Source organism: Pseudophryne corroboree, chromosome 4 (assembly GCF_028390025.1).
Source record: "Pseudophryne corroboree isolate aPseCor3 chromosome 4, aPseCor3.hap2, whole genome shotgun sequence".
In the NCBI taxonomy this organism is placed as follows: Eukaryota; Metazoa; Chordata; class Amphibia; order Anura; family Myobatrachidae; genus Pseudophryne; species Pseudophryne corroboree.
In genome coordinates, this window is record NC_086447.1 from 582310040 (window position 1) to 582329325 (window position 19286).

Below are 19286 nucleotides of genomic sequence, written 5' to 3' on the forward strand. Positions count from 1 at the left end.
TGTTAGCTGCAGTTCTAAAGCTGGGTACACACTGAGCGTTGTGTCCCCAGCCGATATGCCGGCCCGACATCCTGGGTACACATCAGAACATTCTAATGAAGGACAGAACGATCACTGTTCCACCCGCCATTAGCATATACACCCTGTTGCTAGTGTTACTCCCCCAGTTGGCCTTGCAGAAGGGCCAACTGGGTGATGTCGCTAGCGACTGCAGGCACCCACATATCAGACATACACATTGAATGATATGCCAGATTAGTCACTCCGATTCGGCTGGAAATGACATATCATGTCGATATCGTCTCAGTTTGTACCTGGCTTAAGGAACGTGTATTTTCTGTAAGAACAAAAGGATTAGAAAATAAACACAATCCTAATATTAAAAAAAAAGCTATGACATTTGGTTTTAGTTTTAATTATATATACATATTTAGTAAGTAGGGGCAGTTTGTGCATGTTGTACCCGTTTATACTCCACTCAACATGGTGTATGGTACAGTGGAGTGGTAGTATTTTGTGCTTACTGGTAAATATTGGACAGACTGTTATAAAACAAGCATTCTAGTGCCACCCCCAACAAGTGGCACCCCGTGTCTAATGGGAAATTCACAGCTAAAAAAGGTGTTTGAGAACCTTTAACCACTTGCCTGGCGCTAACGTACAAGATGCGACCGCAGCCAGGAGTGCGATAACTGACCAGGTCTCATCCCATATGTTAGTGCCGTCCTGCTGCGTCTCTGTTGTGCAATGGAGGAGATCCGTTCAGCATGTGTGTAGAACGGATTTCCTCCTCCTGCTCTGGCCCTCTGGAGTGATGTTGTGGTCTGTGCACTTTGATCTCTTTAAAAGAAAATATGAACTTTTATTTTTTTTGACAAAAATGTGAATTGCTAAATATTAAAGTGCCCATGCACAAAAAAAAAAGTCAGCAGTGTGTAGAACCAAACATACGTCCAAATTGTCCCCATACTATAGTTGCATGATGACGGCAGAAAGATAATTTTCCAGCTGTATTTCCCCCCAGTCCAGATTGATATTTGAAGAATGCTGCACAGCAGTTGCATTGGTCCACATACTCAACTATCCGTAGCCAATTAGGTCTAAAACAGCAGAACCAAAAGCATTTATATGATTCATTAAATAGATTCATACAAGCACATAAAGCCATTATTTTAAATATACCTCTTTATAGCTCCAAATCTTGAAAAGATGATCTCCAAATCTTCATCTGTTGTTACAGGATTCAGTTTACATACAAATAGCACATTTTCAGGAGGCTTGATATCTGCATCTGGTATATCTCCTACCTTAAAAAGAAATTGTATGAACTCATGTAAAAATCTCACTGCTGCTGTATTGGAAATCTTGATTAGCACTGGGATTTGGGATTGACCATTAAGAGGAGAATTCAATTCAGCATGAGTCTGTAAGCTCTCAGAATGAGTCCCCGAAGCTATTCAATTACCTTCATCGCACCCGGCACTTAAGTCAGGAGATGTACTGTAGTTTACTGCTCATAATGCCCGAGGCTTAGCGACGGGAATGATGCGGTTACCACAAGCAGTAACAACACGACTAGACTCAAAGCACTAGTTTGCACGGATTTCTGATTACACCTCAGGGGTTTGCGAGCAGAAATCAGTTAGTCGCGGGTTTACAGCTTGGGCAACTGAATAGCTCTGGGCACTCACCCAGGAGCTTAAAATATTTGAACTGAATTGAATTACTCCATAAAATGGTTAACAAAAAAAATCTATGCAATGGTATTTTCTTGCAATACATGACAACTGGTGGCCTATGGGCTGAACAGTGGAAACAAATTTTATTGCTTCTTTGAAAGACCACAAACACAACACTTTAACAGGAACGATTGCAATAAGGTAAAGGACTATAGGCACAATATAGTAAGAGGACTCAAAGAAATTAAATGACCATTTAAAAAAAGCGTATTTACTAAAAATAGTATACTAATTGTAGTAACTAAGAGCAACTAGTCATACATTTAGGGCCAGATTTACGAGCCAATAATGGACAGCAACAGTGAAAGTATTCCTGCAAATCTCTACAGTGTGAAAGGAAAGCTAGCAAAGCTGCTGGCCCTAATGTGCCGTTCTGGGAAGGCCCATTGCAATACCATCTAACTGAATCACCCCTTTTCCCAGAGCCGTAACTGGCCATTTTGGTGCCCTGTGCCAGAAAGAGAATTGGTGCCCACCCCTCATAACTAAAATAGGGGCAGTGCACAGCAAAAATATAGAAGCATGGCTTAATGGGGAAAGAGCGTGGTAACAAAATAATCCCAATTAATTTTACGCCGCACAGTAGTCTTCATTATTCAAATTATGCTGCACAGTAGTGCCACTTATATAACTTACGCCAGGTAGAGCCCCTTTTACAAGAAAATAACATGGTAGGGTTTACTCAGCGCTAGTGTATATGTATAATGGAGGGGGGGGTGGGAGGTGGTATGGGAACTGACAAACACAAATAAAACAGTATAATGTTTACAGCACTTTCAGAAACTAAGTAGCAGAGGGTGGTCTGTTTCGCGGTCCAGGCATGAGTGTTAGTAATCATAGTCCACTGCCAATCTGGGCTAGTGCAGAATCTGTCCCTACGTTCCCTGTATATCGTTGGCGGTGTCTGATGTACCGCTGGAGGATTCAGGAGGTGGAGTTTAGCCTAAATCCTCCAGCAGTTAATGGGAGGAAACCCAACAACATAACAGAGTAGAAGCCATTTTGCATGGAGAAATGGTGTAAAATTCCTCTAAGCCAATGTTCAGGACTAATCAACAATTACCGGAAACGTTTACATGCAGATATTGCTGCACAAGGGGGTCATACCAGATACTGAAAGCAAAGGGTCACATACTTTTGCCATTCAAAGATCTAGGATATTGGAGTATTTACCTCAATAAAAACCTGAGCGAGTCTAATTTTTTTGTGTCTCATTCGCTTGAGATAGTGAAACCGGCACTTCCTTTAACACACACACGACGCTGCCGCCGGAGACACACAGGAGAGCCGCGCGCTGTGCTCTCCGTGTCCCTCCTTCAGAAGACAGCGCGGGAGCGACGGAGGGTAAGTATCAAACTGGCACTGTGGGGCATATCTGGCACTGTGGGGCATATCTGGCACTGTGGGGCATATCTGGCAGCATGAGGGCATATTTGGCACTGTGGGGCATATCTGGCACTGTGGGGCATATCTGTCAGCATGAGGGCATATCTGGCAGCATGAGGGCATATCTGGCACTGTGGGGCATATCTGGCACATCTGGCATTGTGGGGCATATCTGGCAGCATGAGGGCATATCTGGCACTGCGGGGGCATATCTGGCACTATGAGGGCTGTGTACGGCTAGAGCTGCATTTCCCACCCTAGGCTTATACTCGAGTCAATAAGTTTTCCCAGGTTTTTGTGGTAAAATTAGGTGCCTCGGCTTATATTCGGGTCGACTTATACTCGAGTATATATATATATATATATATATATATACATAGAGAGAGAGAGAGAGAGAGAGAGATACACCCCCCCCCCCCGTAGGAATAGACGGCATACTCTACTCCAGGTTAACCTTGGAGTATTCTCTTTTTTTCTCTCTCTTTCTCTATATATATCTCAATTATTTTTAAATGATTGCCAGTACTTTGCACATGTGCAGGACCCATTCTGTGCATGCGTAGATGGGTCATGCAACGATTGATACACAGTGGCATCAGCCTATCAGTGATTGCCAGTCTGATGCCATTTAGGGGCAGTGATGGCCCCCTTTTCTCCAAACTCAGGCATGTCGCCTCTGCTGCAGGGGAGGGAAAGGCCAGAATCTATGTCAGAGGATGGAGATTTCCCGGGCTTCTAGGTTGCAGCTGTGGTGGCCGACAGGTCAGGCAGCCAGCTGACAGTGTCGGGGATGATCTGATACTGCGACATAGGATGCAGCTCGGATCAGAAATGCATGCAGGAGTCGTGACGTCTCCTTCTGCGTTACAATATTAGTGTTACTGCTGCTTCATCTATATAAGCCGCAGCAACAGCAATTCCCACCACAACTGAATGACCCCCATTATATGCCAATTTTACCCAATGAAAAAGAGTACAATACTTACAACACTATAGGCATCATCTTATTGTTTGTTATATGGGGTGTGATACGGGATGCCGACAGGAGATGGGGTAATTATTTTACCCCTACCCTAACCTGCCTGGGGTGGCAGCTAGGGCTATGATAATGGGGGTGGTGGCTATGATAAGACCCAGGGGGTGGAGAATAGAGCTAAGACTCAAGAGGCCTATGGGGGTAGGGGGTAGTTGCAACAGGTAACGCCCCCCTCTAGTGCCCAACCCTAACCCCCCACCCCACCCCCAATGCCCCCCCAACCCGGTCCTAACTCTAAGAGTGGCACTGATAATTACTCGGGTGATGTCTGCGTTCGGTGCTCCAGCGCTGGGATTCCATCATTGGTCACCTGAGCGCCAGCATCCCAAGTGCCAGGATGCTAACCACATCCCGTTATATGTCCTAGGTTTAGAGTTGCAGGGACCTCCAGACCTAGGAATAGCAACTAAAAGGGAGACTTATGGTTTATATAAGTGTATTAGCATATTTCTGTTGTTTACTAAATTTGATGTAATCGTACTTCACTACCATGTGTCCCCTTTTTTTATATTTTCATGCAGATTCTGTTGTTACTGTCAAAGTCGGAAAAATATCATGCTACACGTTGCCATATATCCACCCAATGCGCGTGCCTGCTGCACGTGCACATTCTCTCCCGTGCGTGCGGATACTCGCAGCCGCGTGATGGCGCCCCCTCGGCCATGCGCTCGAGCGCGTGGTATGTGCATTTACGGTAGAGTTCGTGTGCGTCTAGCGGGCGACTCAATCGTTAAATAATAAAACCAAATAGTATGTTTTATAGATAATGTTCCCCTTAATAATGACTGTAAGTTTGTTTAATGTAAATGGTCGCTGGACAGAGGAATTCCTCTTTGTATGGTACGAAGGGTCAGACAGGGTTTGAGCAGCTGTGTCTGGTACCTAACTAAAGAACATTTTATTAGAAACAATCCGGTGCTGGTTAGGTAAAGATTAATCGCTCCTGCGTATAGTTATGGCCATTAGTATTTTCTGGACATTTACTATATTTGCGATTCATTACCCATGCGGCGGGAATCTTTTCATCTTGACTAACTTGGAGCTGGTACCAGAAGCTGCGCAGCGATCGTTCCCAGTGTGTGTAAGTAATTCTCTGTAACCAACTTGTTCTCTGTTTGTATTGGCCATACTCTCTCTCTCTCTGTTATAGTATAAGATTGTGACGCTATTGTATATTTCTGTCTAGATATTCTGTTAGAATGATATGTTAGCTTGTAGTGTATGACTTGTAAACTGTTTCCCCTTTTCAATATAACTAAAAGCTTGTTAGTAAAGGTGTTGGAACCTTAGCAAGGTATCGTGTGTTTATTATATTGCAGAAGGTAATAGGAGCGTCTCAAACGCTCAAGCAGCTTTAGCATTAACCAGGTTAAGCAGCGTTACATCGCTACAGTATTTCAGTACAAGGTTTACAGTATAAGAGTATCCTTTCTGTGTGTTACATTCAAGGTTTACTGATTGTCATCCCGTGAGCGTCTGCGCCGCTCGTGTTCTCCTCGTGGACTCGAGCGTCCGCTACGGTAGTCGGCCGCCTATAGCGTGCTCGACACCACGCATTAAGCTGTGAGCGAGCGTGTCGCATGTGCGTCTCGATCACGGCCGAGCGTATGCTACGCTAAGTGCGTACCCTTACGGTACCCCATACGCCAATTGCGTACTGAGTCTCTTACCCATTTATTGTGAATGTTATAAGATAAATAGTTAGCCTTATCAATTGGCGGCTCGTCCGTCCTCCACATATCCGCACTAGCGAACACAGACTTTATCTGTCAGCAAGGGCGGGAAGGCAGTATCCCTTCGTATCGGGATGCAGTAGTGCTGGCTAGATAAGTGTCTGTTTCGCTACGTTGAAGGAGTGCTGGTGGAATCCGGAACCGGAGGTAAGAACAATACGCTATTGTCTTTTAAAACTGTTTATTTCTGTTTTGCGTACGCACACACGCACACACCTGTATTTCTTTTCATTTGTGTATTTTCACATATCACTTTCCTGTTTGCCATTTCACAATTTATAACGTGCTGAGAAAGATGTGTTGCTATTGGTAGTTAAAAGTAATATTAATACGTTAAAGAGTAATTTGTAAAACACGCGCACGGCTTGCCTAAGATACAAGGAAGTTCGGTGTGGTGTTCGGTAGATGATTACAGTTAAAGATCATCTACATTGATATAAACGTGTTAATTGTATTTCTGTGGATATACCTGGCTTGCGTACACGTGTCTCTAACAAAGGGCGGGACTAGCGTACGCGACGAAAGGGCCGACGCACGGAGCGTATATTACGCAACGGAGCGTCTGGGTACGCCCACATAATACAAATCACACGATAGTATTGTTTTAGTTAGGCGATAAGGAGGCAACGCGATAATAGCGCAAATCGATCTCAGTGTCCAAAATTTTAAGCTAATAGATCCTTCTCTAGTTGCAACTCCTCGGGATTAGCCTGCGATACTGAATGAAAGGGATTTCTGCGCAGAAACGAAAGTAAAGAGTTTATGAGGTGAAAGAGTGTGTATACATATATATAAGTTTCTAATTTTTGGGGTTGAACCACAGGAAATCATCGAGTTCTCGTGAGGTACATACGTGTAAGTGACTGCACGGTGGCTTGGGAGGCATCCCTTGTTAAACATTTAAAAAAAGAGCATTAGAGTATAGCACACCAGGAGGTCTACTGTAGCACAGACCAGGAGGTCCAGACAGACCAGGAGGTCCAGGTACAACAGACTAAGAAGTCCGCTATAGATAAAGAGTAAAAGAGCACTACACCAGAAAGGGTTGGTGCGGTACCCATATAGGCCATTAAGCTCAGGCTGAAGGAATTCACAGCCACAATTTTCGATTCCACTGGTCGCTCCGCACATAAGATTAGTTGCTTATGTGCAGAACGATTGTACCGCACGTAATTGTGTGCATTAGTTAGTAACTTGACCCAGTACCATTTGCGTACGCTAGAGGGGTCATAAACGCTATTTGTACATTCTAACGTGATTTGTGTAATTTTTTTTATTTTAAGGGAGGTTCGCTGGTCACTTGGGAACTATCCAACAACCAATAGTTACTGGAAAGGGTTAAGTGCTCTGCGGATCACACCCACATGTACCAGTAAATAGAGGTTCAGGTCGCAGGGGCCCTAGGTCGAGTACGCCAGCACTAAGGCAGTGTGTGGGCGTATTGGTCGACGTGGGCGAGTGAGTGGAGTACTCGGTAAACTTCCGCCGCCGGCCTACCCCGGACATCTTGGTTTTTGTAAGGGTTCGCTGAAGACCCTGATTTGAAGGTCAGAGGTAGTGAAAGCAAGACCTGCAAAGATGGGGGCCAGTTGTTCAGGTAGGGGGCGATCAACCTCGGTTCGGGTTGACTTAGTAAACCGACCAATCGGGTCGGCAAGGTATGTAATGTGTGAGAAATATGGTTCACAAACAGAAGTTTTGTGCGATAAATGGGAAAGAATGACTGTGCACGATGGGGAAAAGTTCCCACGGGTAGGCAGTTTTAGTCCCGAGGTGTTACAGAATCTAAGGAGAAGGATATGTCTCATTAAATCTGCAAAGAGACGGATCAAACATTATGATTATTTACAGTTATGGCAACAGGAAGGTGAAATACAAAGAGGATTGGCTCAAGCGGGTGGATCTAACCCTATCAGAAAACTGATAGCCACCGCACCACCACCACCATACATAACGGGAGAGAAGGTGGTTGCAGAGAATGGCACACTGGTGAATGATAAACATGCACTTAGTAACTGTACAAATGTTAAGACTAATGTAACCAAGATTCTTGATGCTAATATTAACCCGTGCAAGCTGTACCCTGTTTTAAACTTTCCCCAGGATTGTGACCAAGAGGATGAGCCAACAACAATATCGGCACTCTCTCTAGCAGCCACCATAGCAGAAACAACAGTGGGCACGTCCCAACCAGTAAGAGCAGTATCAAAGGCCTCTAGTGGAGGGACAGGTGAGGTCGTATCAACTGGTAAGTACGGCACCATACAATATGCTGAAACCATTTCACCACATGCTGTAGATCTACTCAGAATGATGTTATTGAACTTAATCCCGTTAGGGTAATTGCAGTGCCAAATGGGAAAACTGACACTTCAGGAGTCACTCCTCTCAGACACATCGCCATGCACTGCCCCTTTTCCCGAATGGAATTAAGATCAATGGTGTCTGAATTCCCTGATCCTAGGAAAGATCTAGTTGCAAGCCAGGAATACATTAGAGAGCTAAGAAATACTGTGGAGCCCAATAACAAAGACTGGCAGATATTGCTGAGGGCATGTTTACCCTCCAATGTCGACTCAGCGAGATTTTTGGCAGACTGTAAATTAGATGAAGAGGTACCCCTTACGGATGTGTACAACCAAGATACTGTAAAGAGAATAAATTTACAGTTAAAAGAGTATTTTCCAGCTGTTGTCAAATGGAACAAAATTTTCTCCATCAAACAGAAAGAGGGAGAAACAGCTACTGATTATTTTCATCGGGCACTACAGGAAATGGCTAAGTATACAGGCATAGAAGACATTAAGACAAATGTGAATCATAGAGAAGTAGCAGTATCTGTGTTAATGGATGGTTTAAAGGAAGTATTGAGGACGAGGGTACAGACCACCCAACCATGTTGGCGAGGTCTGTCGGTGGCTACTTTGAGAGAGGCCGCTATTGATCATGATCGGAATATCACCAGACACAGGGAGTCACAAAGTGATAAGTTAATGGCCGTAAGTATACAGGCCCTGACCACAAGGCCACCTCTGTATAAATCTCCGACCCCTGTGGGTAAGTCAAATGTGGTAACTTGTTATTGCTGTCATAAAGAGGGACATTTTGCACGAGACTGTAGATCAAAGAATGCACAAAAATCATATCAACCCCCTAGACAACGACATGACACACGAAATTGGGATCAAGGACTGCAGAGACGGAGTTATGAGCCACACGCAGGGGAAACCAAAAGGTATCCCCCAAAAAGAGACTGGCAAGTCACTGATAGATCCCATTTACCCCCTTCACAGGTAATAGCTGTCAGCGCAATGCAGGGAGGCCACCACGCACCATAGGGGCGAGGCCACACCTCGCCCCTGTAATCTACAGCCAGTGAAACTAATTGCGAGCCTTGGAAGTGAACCCGAGGTCACAATTGATGTAGCTGGTAAATCTCTAAATTTCCTTGTAGATACGGGGGCGGCCAAGTCAGTGATAAATTCGACCGTGGGCATGAGAACCACTGGTAAAACAATTCCAGCCATGGGAGTAACAGGAGTAGTACAGCACTACCCTTTAAGCAAACGTGCAGAGATTACGATAGGGCCTTTGCATACCAAGCATTCTTTTCTGCTGGCTGCATCGGCTCCGACTAATCTCCTAGGGAGAGATTTACTGTGCAAAATGGGATGCGTCATATACTATACTCCTGAAGGTGTGTTCTTGGACATACCCGAAAACCACGCTCAGGAAGCGCAGGATATGCTAGACTCCCCAACAAGGTTAATGTCACACACTGTTGTTGTAAATAGGTGTCCGTCCAAGGTAGAGGAAATGATTTCCCAGATACCGGAATCACTTTGGACCAAGGATGGACAAGACACTGGATTGATGGCAAACGTAGCCCCAGTAGTTGTGCAAGTAAAAGATGGTAGGATAGCTCCAAAAATCCCACAATATCCTCTGAAGCCAGAGGTGGAGTTAGGAGTTTTCCCTGTAATAGAGCGCTTGCTACAACAGGGCATTCTGGTAAGAGCGTCCAGCACTGCCAATAGTCCCATCTTCCCTGTTAAAAAGAGTGGGGGGAGGGGTTACAGATTAGTGCAGGATCTAAGAGGGATCAACAAAATAGTTGAGAGTCAATTCCCCGTAGTGCCAAATCCAGCTGTCATCCTTATGCAAATCCCTCCCACTGCCATATTTTTCACTGTGATTGACCTCTGCTCCGCTTTCTTCTCGGTACCTCTGCACCCTGACAGTCAATACTTATTCTCATTCACATACAGAGGAGTTCAGTACACTTGGACTCGATTACCACAAGGTTTCATAGACAGTCCAAGTATTTTCTCACAGGCCCTGCATGATTGTTTACAGTCTTTCCAACCAGAGAGTGGATCAATATTGATACAGTATGTGGATGATTTACTGCTGTGTTCAGATTCACTGGAAGCGTCCCTGAGAGATACAAAACAACTCCTGTTTCATCTTTCAGACACAGGACACAAGGTTTCCAAGGACAAGTTACAATTATGCCAGACCCGTGTGAAGTATTTGGGACACTATCTAACACAAGGACTGAGACACCTTACCGCTGATAGAATTCAAGCAATTCGCGACATGACCCTGCCACAAACCCAGCAACAGATTAGAACGTTTTTAGGAATGTGTGGGTATTGCCGTAACTGGATCCCAGGTTTTTCCATACTAGCCCTACCTTTGCAGGAGATGGTCTCCTCAAACAAACCTGATCGGATTTCGCACACAGACGAATCTGAGATGGCATTTGAGAGACTTAAACAGTGCCTAACGCAGGCACCAGCATTAGGTATGCCTGACTATGGGAAACCCTTTGAGCTGTACGGAACAGAGAGTGCTGGGTGCGCAGCAGGTGTCTTAACCCAGAAGCATGGTGATGCCAGCAGGCCGGTAGCCTACTATAGCGCTCAGCTAGATACGGTAGCGCGATCCCTCCCCACATGCTTGCGAAGCGTTGCAGCAATAGCATTGCTAGTCACAAAAAGTGAAGATGTAGTGCTAGGACACCACCTCACAATTCATACACCACATGCAGTGTCAGCCTTACTGAATTCTGCCCAAACCAGACACGTCTCATCAGCGCGGTTTACAAGATGGGAATTGGCATTGATGGCCCCCGTAAACATCACCATAAGGAGATGCAGCGCATTAAATCCTGCAACGTATCTCCCAGGTGTGCCTGGACAGGCACAAAGGGTGGAGGATGAGAGTGATGGTGAAGGAGGATTTAATACAGGGGATGACACGCATGATTGTATGGAATATTTGACCCAAAATTTCACGGCAAGGCCTGACATCAGTGACAACCCACTGGAAGATGTAGATTTTACCTTCTACACTGACGGTAGTTGTCACATACAGATGGACTCGGGAGACTTGTGTACTGGATACGCAGTCGTAGATGACCAAGGTACCATAGAAGCAGAACCGCTAGGCCCACCACACTCAGCACAAGTTGCTGAACTGGTTGCCCTAACCAGAGCATGTGAATTGGCTAAGGGCAAATCAGCCAACATTTACACAGATTCTAGGTACGCCTTCGGAGTAGTCCATGATTTCGGGGCCCTATGGCGCCTCAGAAATTTCATGACGGCAGCTGGCACACCCGTAGCGCATGCAGCCCACATCAAAAGACTTCTGACAGCGATACAGGAACCCGACAGAGTGGCTGTTATCAAGTGTAAAGCTCACACATATAGCCAAGACCCAGTATCACTTGGTAACAGCCGAGCAGACGAAGCTGCTAAATCAGCAGCCGGTAACCCCATACAAACAGATAGTACACGACTGATGGTATTTAATACTGTAAACACACAGAAATTGTGTGAAATGCAAAATTTGTGTTCCCCACAGGAAAAGGCAGTCTGGAGGTCAAAAGGATATGGCCAGGAGTCCTCAGGACTCTGGACAGATGGACATGGTAAGCCAGTGGCACCCAGAGCATACCTTCCAAGTCTAGCGGAAGCGGCACACGGGCCGACTCATCTAGGCAAAGAAGGAATGTGTAAGCTAGTAAGAGCTTATTGGTGCGCCCCAGGATTTTCCTCCCATGCGGGTAAAAGAGCAATGACATGTCTCACCTGCTTGAGGAAGAATATCGGAAAGGCAATACCGACAGAGCCATCCCATATCCCTCCGACAGATGGCCCTTTCCAGGTAATACAGATTGATTTCATACAATTACCACCTTGTAGAAATTTAAAGTATGTTTTGGTCTGTATTGATGTATTCTCAAATTGGGTTGAAGCATTTCCCGCGGCCACAAATACCGCTGTGTTTACTGCAAAGAAAATTGTGCAGGAATTTGTGTGTAGGTACGGTATCCCTAGAATAATTGAAAGTGATAGGGGTACCCATTTCACAGGTGAAGTCTTTCAAACAATGTGTAAGTTGATGGGAATTAATAATAAGAATTTACTTACCGATAATTCTATTTCTCATAGTCCGTAGTGGATGCTGGGACTTCCGTAAGGACCATGGGGAATAGCGGCTCCGCAGGAGACTGGGCACAAAAGTAAAAGCTTTAGACTAGCTGGTGTGCACTGGCTCCTCCCCCTATGACCCTCCTCCAAGCCTCAGTTAGGATACTGTGCCCGGACGAGCGTACATAATAAGGAAGGATTTTGAATCCCGGGTAAGACTCATACCAGCCACACCAATCACACTGTACAACCTGTGATCAGAACCCAGTTAACAGTATGATAAACGTAGGAGCCTCTGAAAAGATGGCTCACAACAATAAACAACCCGATTTTTTTGTAACAATAACTATATACAAGTATTGCAGACAATCCGCACTTGGGATGGGCGCCCAGCATCCACTACGGACTATGAGAAATAGAATTATCGGTAAGTAAATTCTTATTTTCTCTGACGTCCTAGTGGATGCTGGGACTTCCGTAAGGACCATGGGGATTATACCAAAGCTCCCAAACGGGCGGGAGAGTGCGGATGACTCTGCAGCACCGAATGAGAGAACTCCAGGTCCTCCTCAGCCAGGGTATCGAATTTGTAAAATTTTGCAAACGTGTTTGCCCCTGACCAAGTAGCTGCTCGGCAAAGTTGTAAAGCCGAGACCCCTCGGGCAGCCGCCCAAGATGAGCCCACTTTCCTTGTGGAATGGGCTTTAACAGATTTTGGCTGTGGCAGTCCTGCCACAGAATGTGCAAGCTGAATTGTACTACAAATCCAACGAGCAATCGTCTGCTTAGAAGCAGGAGCACCCAGCTTGTTGGGTGCATACAGGATAAACAGCGAGTCAGATTTTCTGACTCCAGCCGTCCTGGAAACATATATTTTCAGGGCCCTGACTACGTCCAACAACTTGGAGTCCTCCAAGTCCCTAGTAGCCGCAGGCACCACAATAGGTTGGTTCATGTGAAACGCTGAAACCACCTTAGGGAGAAATTGAGGACGAGTCCTCAATTCTGCCCTGTCTGAATGAAAAATTAGGTAAGGGCTTTTATATGACAAAGCCGCCAATTCTGAGACACGCCTGGCTGACGCCAGAGCTAACAGCATGACCACCTTCCATGTGAGATATTTTAATTCCACAGTGGTGAGTGGTTCAAACCAATGTGATTTTAGGAACCCTAAAACTACATTGAGATCCCAAGGTGCCACTGGTGGCACAAAAGGAGGCTGTATATGCAGTACCCCCTTGACAAACGTCTGAACTTCAGGCACTGAAGCCAGTTCTTTCTGGAAAAAGATCGACAGGGCCGAAATTTGAACCTTAATGGATCCTAATTTTAGGCCCATAGACAGTCCTGCTTGCAGGAAATGCAGGAAACGACCCAGTTGAAATTCCTCTGTGGGGGCCTTCTTGGCCTCACACCACGCAACATATTTTCGCCAAATGCGGGGATAATGTTTCGCGGTTACATCCTTCCTGGCTTTGATCAGGGTAGGGATGACTTCATCTGGAATGCCTTTTTCCATCAGGATCCGGCGTTCAACCGCCATGCCGTCAAACGCAGCCGCGGTAAGTCTTGGAACAGACAAAGTCCCTGCTGGAGCAGGTCCTTTCTTAGAGGTAGAGGCCACGGGTCCTCCGTGAGCATCTCTTGCAGTTCCGGGTACCAAGTTCTTCTTGGCCAATCCGGAGCCACGAGTATAGTCTTTACTCCTCTCCTTCTTATGATTCTCAGTACTTTTGGTATGAGAGGCAGAGGAGGGAACACATACACCGACTGGTACACCCACGGTGTTACCAGAGCGTCCACCGCTATTGCCTGAGGGTCCCTTGACCTGGCGCAATATCTGTCCAGTTTTTTGTTGAGACGGGACGCCATCATGTCCACCTTTGGTTTTTCCCAACGGTTTACAATCACTTGAAAGACTTCTGGGTGAAGTCCCCACTCCCCCGGGTGGATGTCGTGTCTGCTGAGGAAGTCTGCTTCCCAGTTGTCCACTCCCGGAATGAACACTGCTGACAGTGCCACCACATGATTTTCCGCCCAGCGAAGAATCCTTGCAGCTTCTGCCATTGCCCTCCTGCTTTTTGTGCCGCCCTGTCTGTTGACGTGGGCGACTGCCGTGATGTTGTCCGATTGGATCAATACCGACTGACCCTGAAGCAGAGGCCTTGCTTGACTTAGGGCATTGTAAATGGCCCTTAGTTCCAGGATATTTATGTGAAGAGACGTTTCCATGCTTGACCACAAGCCCTGGAAATTTTTTCCCTGTGTGACTGCTCCCCAGCCTCTCAGGCTGGCATGGGTGGTCACCAGCATCCAATCCTGAATGCCGAATCTGCGGCCCTCTAGAAGATGAGCACTCTGTAACCACCACAGGAGAGACACCCTTGTCCTTGGAGATAGGGTTATCCGCTGATGCGTCTGAAGATGCGATCCGGACCATGTGTCCAGCAGATCCCACTGAAAAGTTCTTGCATGGAATCTTCCGAATGGAATCGCTTCGTAAGAAGCCACCATTTTTCCCAGGACTCTCGTGCATTGATGCACTGACACTTGGCCTGGTTTTAGGAGTTTCCTGACTAGCTCGGATAACTCCCTGGCCTTCTCCTCCGGGAGAAACACCTTTTTCTGGACTGTGTCCAGAATCATCCCTAGGAACAGTAGACGTGTTGTTGGAATCAGCTGTGATTTTGGGATATTTAGGATCCATCCGTGCTGACGTAGCACTACCTGAGATAGTGCTACTCCGACCTCTAACTGTTCCCTGGACCTTGCCCTTATCAGGAGATCGTCCAAGTAAGGGATAATTAAGACGCCTTTTCTTCGAAGAAGAATCATCATTTCGGCCATTACCTTGGTAAAGACCCGTGGTGCCGTGGACAATCCAAACGGCAGCGTCTGAAACTGATAATGACAGTTTTGTACCACAAACCTGAGGTACCCTTGGTGAGAAGGGTAGATTGGGACATGGAGATAAGCATCTTTGATGTCTAGAGATACCATATAGTCCCCTTCTTCCAGGTTCGCTATCACTGCTCTGAGTGACTCCATCTTGAATTTGAACCTTTTTATGTAAGTGTTCAAGGATTTTAGATTTAAAATTGGTCTCACCGAGCCGTCCGGCTCCGGTACCACAAACAGCGTGGAATAATACCCCTTTCCCTGTTGTAGGAGAGGTACCTTGATTACCACCTGCTGGGAATACAGCTTGTGAATAGCTTCCACTACCGCCTCCCTGTCGGAGGGAGACGTTTGTAGAGCAGACTTCAGGAACCGGCGAGGGGGAGACGTCTCGAATTCCAATTTGTACCCCTGTGATACTACCTGCAGGATCCAGGGGTCCACTTGCGAGTGAGCCCACTGCGCGCTGAAATTCTTGAGACGGCCCCCCACCGTGCCCGAGTCCGCTTGTAGAGCCCCAGCGTCATGCTGAAGACTTGGCAGACGCGGGGGAGGGCTTCTGCTCCTGGGAAGAGGCTGCCTGGTGCAGTCTTTTTCCCCTTCCTCTGCCCCGGGGCAGAAATGAGTGGCCTTTTGCCCGCTTGCCCTTATGGGGACGAAAGGACTGAGTTTGAAAAGACGGTGTCTTTTTCTGCTGAGAGGTGACCTGGGGTAAAAAGGTGGATTTTACAGCCGTTGCCGTGGCCACCAGGTCCGATAGACCGACCCCAAATAACTCCTCCCCTTTATACGGCAATACTTCCATATGTCGTTTGGAATCCGCATCACCTGACCACTGTCGTGTCCATAACGCTCTTCTGGCAGAAATGGACATCGCACTCACTCTAGATGCCAGGGTGCAAATATCCTTCTGTGCATCTCGCATATATAGTAATGCATCCTTTAAATGCTCTATAGTTAATAATATACTGTCCCTATCCAGGGTATCAATATTTTCAGTCAGGGAATCCGACCAAGCCACTCCAGCGCTGCACATCCAGGCTGAGGCGATAGCTGGTCGCAGTATAACACCAGTATGTGTGTATATACCTTTTAGGATATTTTCCAGCCTTCTATCAGCTGGTTCCTTAAGGGCGGCCGTATCGGGAGACGGTAACGCCACTTGTTTTGATAAGCGTGTGAGCGCCTTATCTACCCTAGGAGGTGTTTCCCAACGTGCCCTAACCTCTGGCGGGAAAGGGTATTCATTTAATTCATCTGATTCAGGAAAAACTACTGGTAGTTTTTTCACACCCCACATAATACCCTTTTTTGTGGTACTTGTAGTGTCAGAAATATTCAATGCCTCCTTCATTGCCGTGATCATGTAACGTGTGGCCCTACTGGACATTACGTTTGTCTCCTCACCGTCGACACTGGATTCAGTATCCGTGTCTGGGTCTGTGTCGACTATCTGAGGTAACGGGCGTTTTAGCGCCCCTGACGGTGTCTGAGACGCCTGAACAGGCACTAATTGATTTGCCGGCTGTCTCATGTCGTCAACAGTTTTTTGAAAAGTGCTGACATTGTCACGTAATTCTTTAAATACGACCATCCAGTCAGGTGTCGACTCCCTAGGGGGTGACATCACTAACACAGGCAATTGCTCTGCTTCCACATAATTTTCCTCCTCATACATGTCGACACAATCGTACCGACACCCAGCACACACACAGGGAATGCTCTGAAAGAGGACAGGACCCCACGAGCCCTTTGGGGAGACAGAGGGAGAGTTTGCCAGCACACACCAGAGCGCTATATATATATACAGGGATAACCTTATGTAAGTGTTTCTCCCTTTATAGCTGCTGTTTTATATTAGCTGCCAATAGTGCCCCCCCTCTCTTCTTTTACCCTGATTCTTGTAGCAGGACTGCAGGGGAGAGTCAGGGAGCCGTCCTTCCAGCGGAGCTGTGAAAGAAAATGGCGCTTGTGTGCTGAGGAGAAAGGCTCCGCCCCCTTCACGGCGGCCTTTTCTCCCGCTTTTTTCAGGAAAACTGGCAGGGGTTAAATGCATCCATATAGCCCAGGAGCTATATGTGATGCATTTCTTTAGCCATATAAGGTTTTTATAGTGTTTTATTGCGTCTCAGGGCGCTCCCCCCCAGCGCCCTGCACCCTCAGTGACCGGAGTGTGAAGTGTGCTGAGAGCAATGGCGCACAGCTGCAGTGCTGTGCGCTACCTTATCTGAAGACAGGAACGTCTTCTGCCGCCGATTTCTCCGGACCTCTTCGCTCTTCTGGCTCTGTAAGGGGCCGGCGGCGCGGCTCCGGGACCCATCCAGGCTGAACCTGTGATCGTCCCTCTGGAGCTAATGTCCAGTAGCCAAGAAGCCCAATCCACTCTGCACGCAGGTGAGTTCGCTTCTTCTCCCCTTAGTCCCACGATGCAGTGAGCCTGTTGCCAGCAGGACTCACTGAAAATAAAAAACCTATTTAAACTTTTACTTCTAAGCAGCTCAGGAGAGCCACCTAGCATGCACCCTTCTCGTTCGGGCACAAAAATCTAACTGAGGCTTGGAGGAGGGTCATAGGGGGAGGAGCCAGTGCACACCAGCTAGTCTAAAGCTTTTACTTTTGTGCCCAGTCTCCGCCGGAGCCGCTATTCCCCATGGTCCTTACGGAAGTCCCAGCATCCACTAGGACGTCAGAGAAAGTAAGCTGCACACTCCGTACCGCCCCCAGGCGAGTGCGAAGGTGGAAATAGTTAACAGCACTATTAAAAATAAATTGAGCAAGGTAATAATTGAAACAGGACTGTTATGGCCCGAAGCTTTGCCAATTGTATTATACAGCATCAGAACCACTCCCAGGTCCCCTCTTAATCTGTCTCCTTTTGAAATTCTGTTTGGTCGACAACCCCATGTTATGATTAACCCCCAGGATGATTTGAAATGTAACAATGAAGTAACTGTAAAGTACTTGGTTAAGAGGAGTAAGCAATTGAGGAATCAGAATGATAATCTAAAGTTGGTGATTCCTGATTTGCCAGACAGTAATTGTCATGACATTGAACCTGGGGATTATGTAATGATACGGAATTTTCTACGCTCAGGTTGCCTTATTGACAGATGGGAAGGACCATATCAAGTCTTATTGACCAGCACAACTGCTTTGAAGGTTGCAGAGAGAGAGACTTGGGTCCATTCGTCTCATTGTAAAAAGGTCACTGACCCAGAGAGGTCCCGTGATAAAGAACAGACGGTAGAGGTTGTATCACTAGAGTGTCTGTTCAGGGAGGATTGAGACGACACCTGAGCGCTGAGAATAACAAGACCGGAAGCTTGTCGAGCCAGATTTCTTTTTCCCATTTGTTATTTTCTCCAGTTCCCACCTCCCTCCTATTTCCTTTCCCCCCTCTTATTTTTCTCCTTTTACTCCTCTAAGATGGACTTGCCCCAAGAGACTGTGATCCGGATTTTCCTGTTGACCATGATGTTGACCAGAGCAGTCTGTTTCGGTGAGAGTACCATGGAGGTCGAGAAAGGATCGGGATGGGTTCTGATGACCAGGATGCAGGCGTAGATTTCCAAGAACAACATAATCACTGAGTAAAGGCGAGTATCAGAAAACGATCTGGTAGCATTGACAATAGAAGGAATTGTGAAGGATTGTTAGCTGAAGAGAACTGCATCTGTAGGCATTGTGACAATATAGTTGAGGATGGGTGCATAAAGAAATGTCAGTCCAGTTTTAATGTCCACATGGACCGGCATCCATTGAGTGACTATCACTCCTTAGTGGGTAAAGTGTTAAATCAGACAGACTGTTGGGTATGCTCTCAAGTACCTCAAGGCCATAGCAAATCAGGACTAGTACCATTCCCTTTAACTGTAGGAGAGGTACTTGAGCTAAGTGGTGGGAGGCCGGTGGACAAGAGGTTTAATATCTCTAGTCCTCCTAGTTTGAAGCTCCACCAATATCATGTGGATAGGTCCTTAGTATGCTTTAACATTCCAATCCCCGAAAGCCGGGAAATTGGGAAGTGTCATGGAGTAATCAAACCATGACCTTT

At 46.5% G+C, this 19286-nt stretch overlaps 1 protein-coding gene across 1 annotated transcript in view; it reads right to left on the reverse strand.

Moving 5' to 3' along the window:
- The window catches only part of PPIL4 (peptidylprolyl isomerase like 4), a 209578-nt gene that overhangs the window by 71663 nt on the left and 118629 nt on the right, over nucleotides 1-19286 (reverse strand). The window contains exon 8 of the mRNA XM_063917508.1: nucleotides 1183-1307. Coding sequence (XP_063773578.1) covers nucleotides 1183-1307 — 125 coding nt within the window. The remainder of the gene's footprint in view (nucleotides 1-1182; nucleotides 1308-19286) is intronic.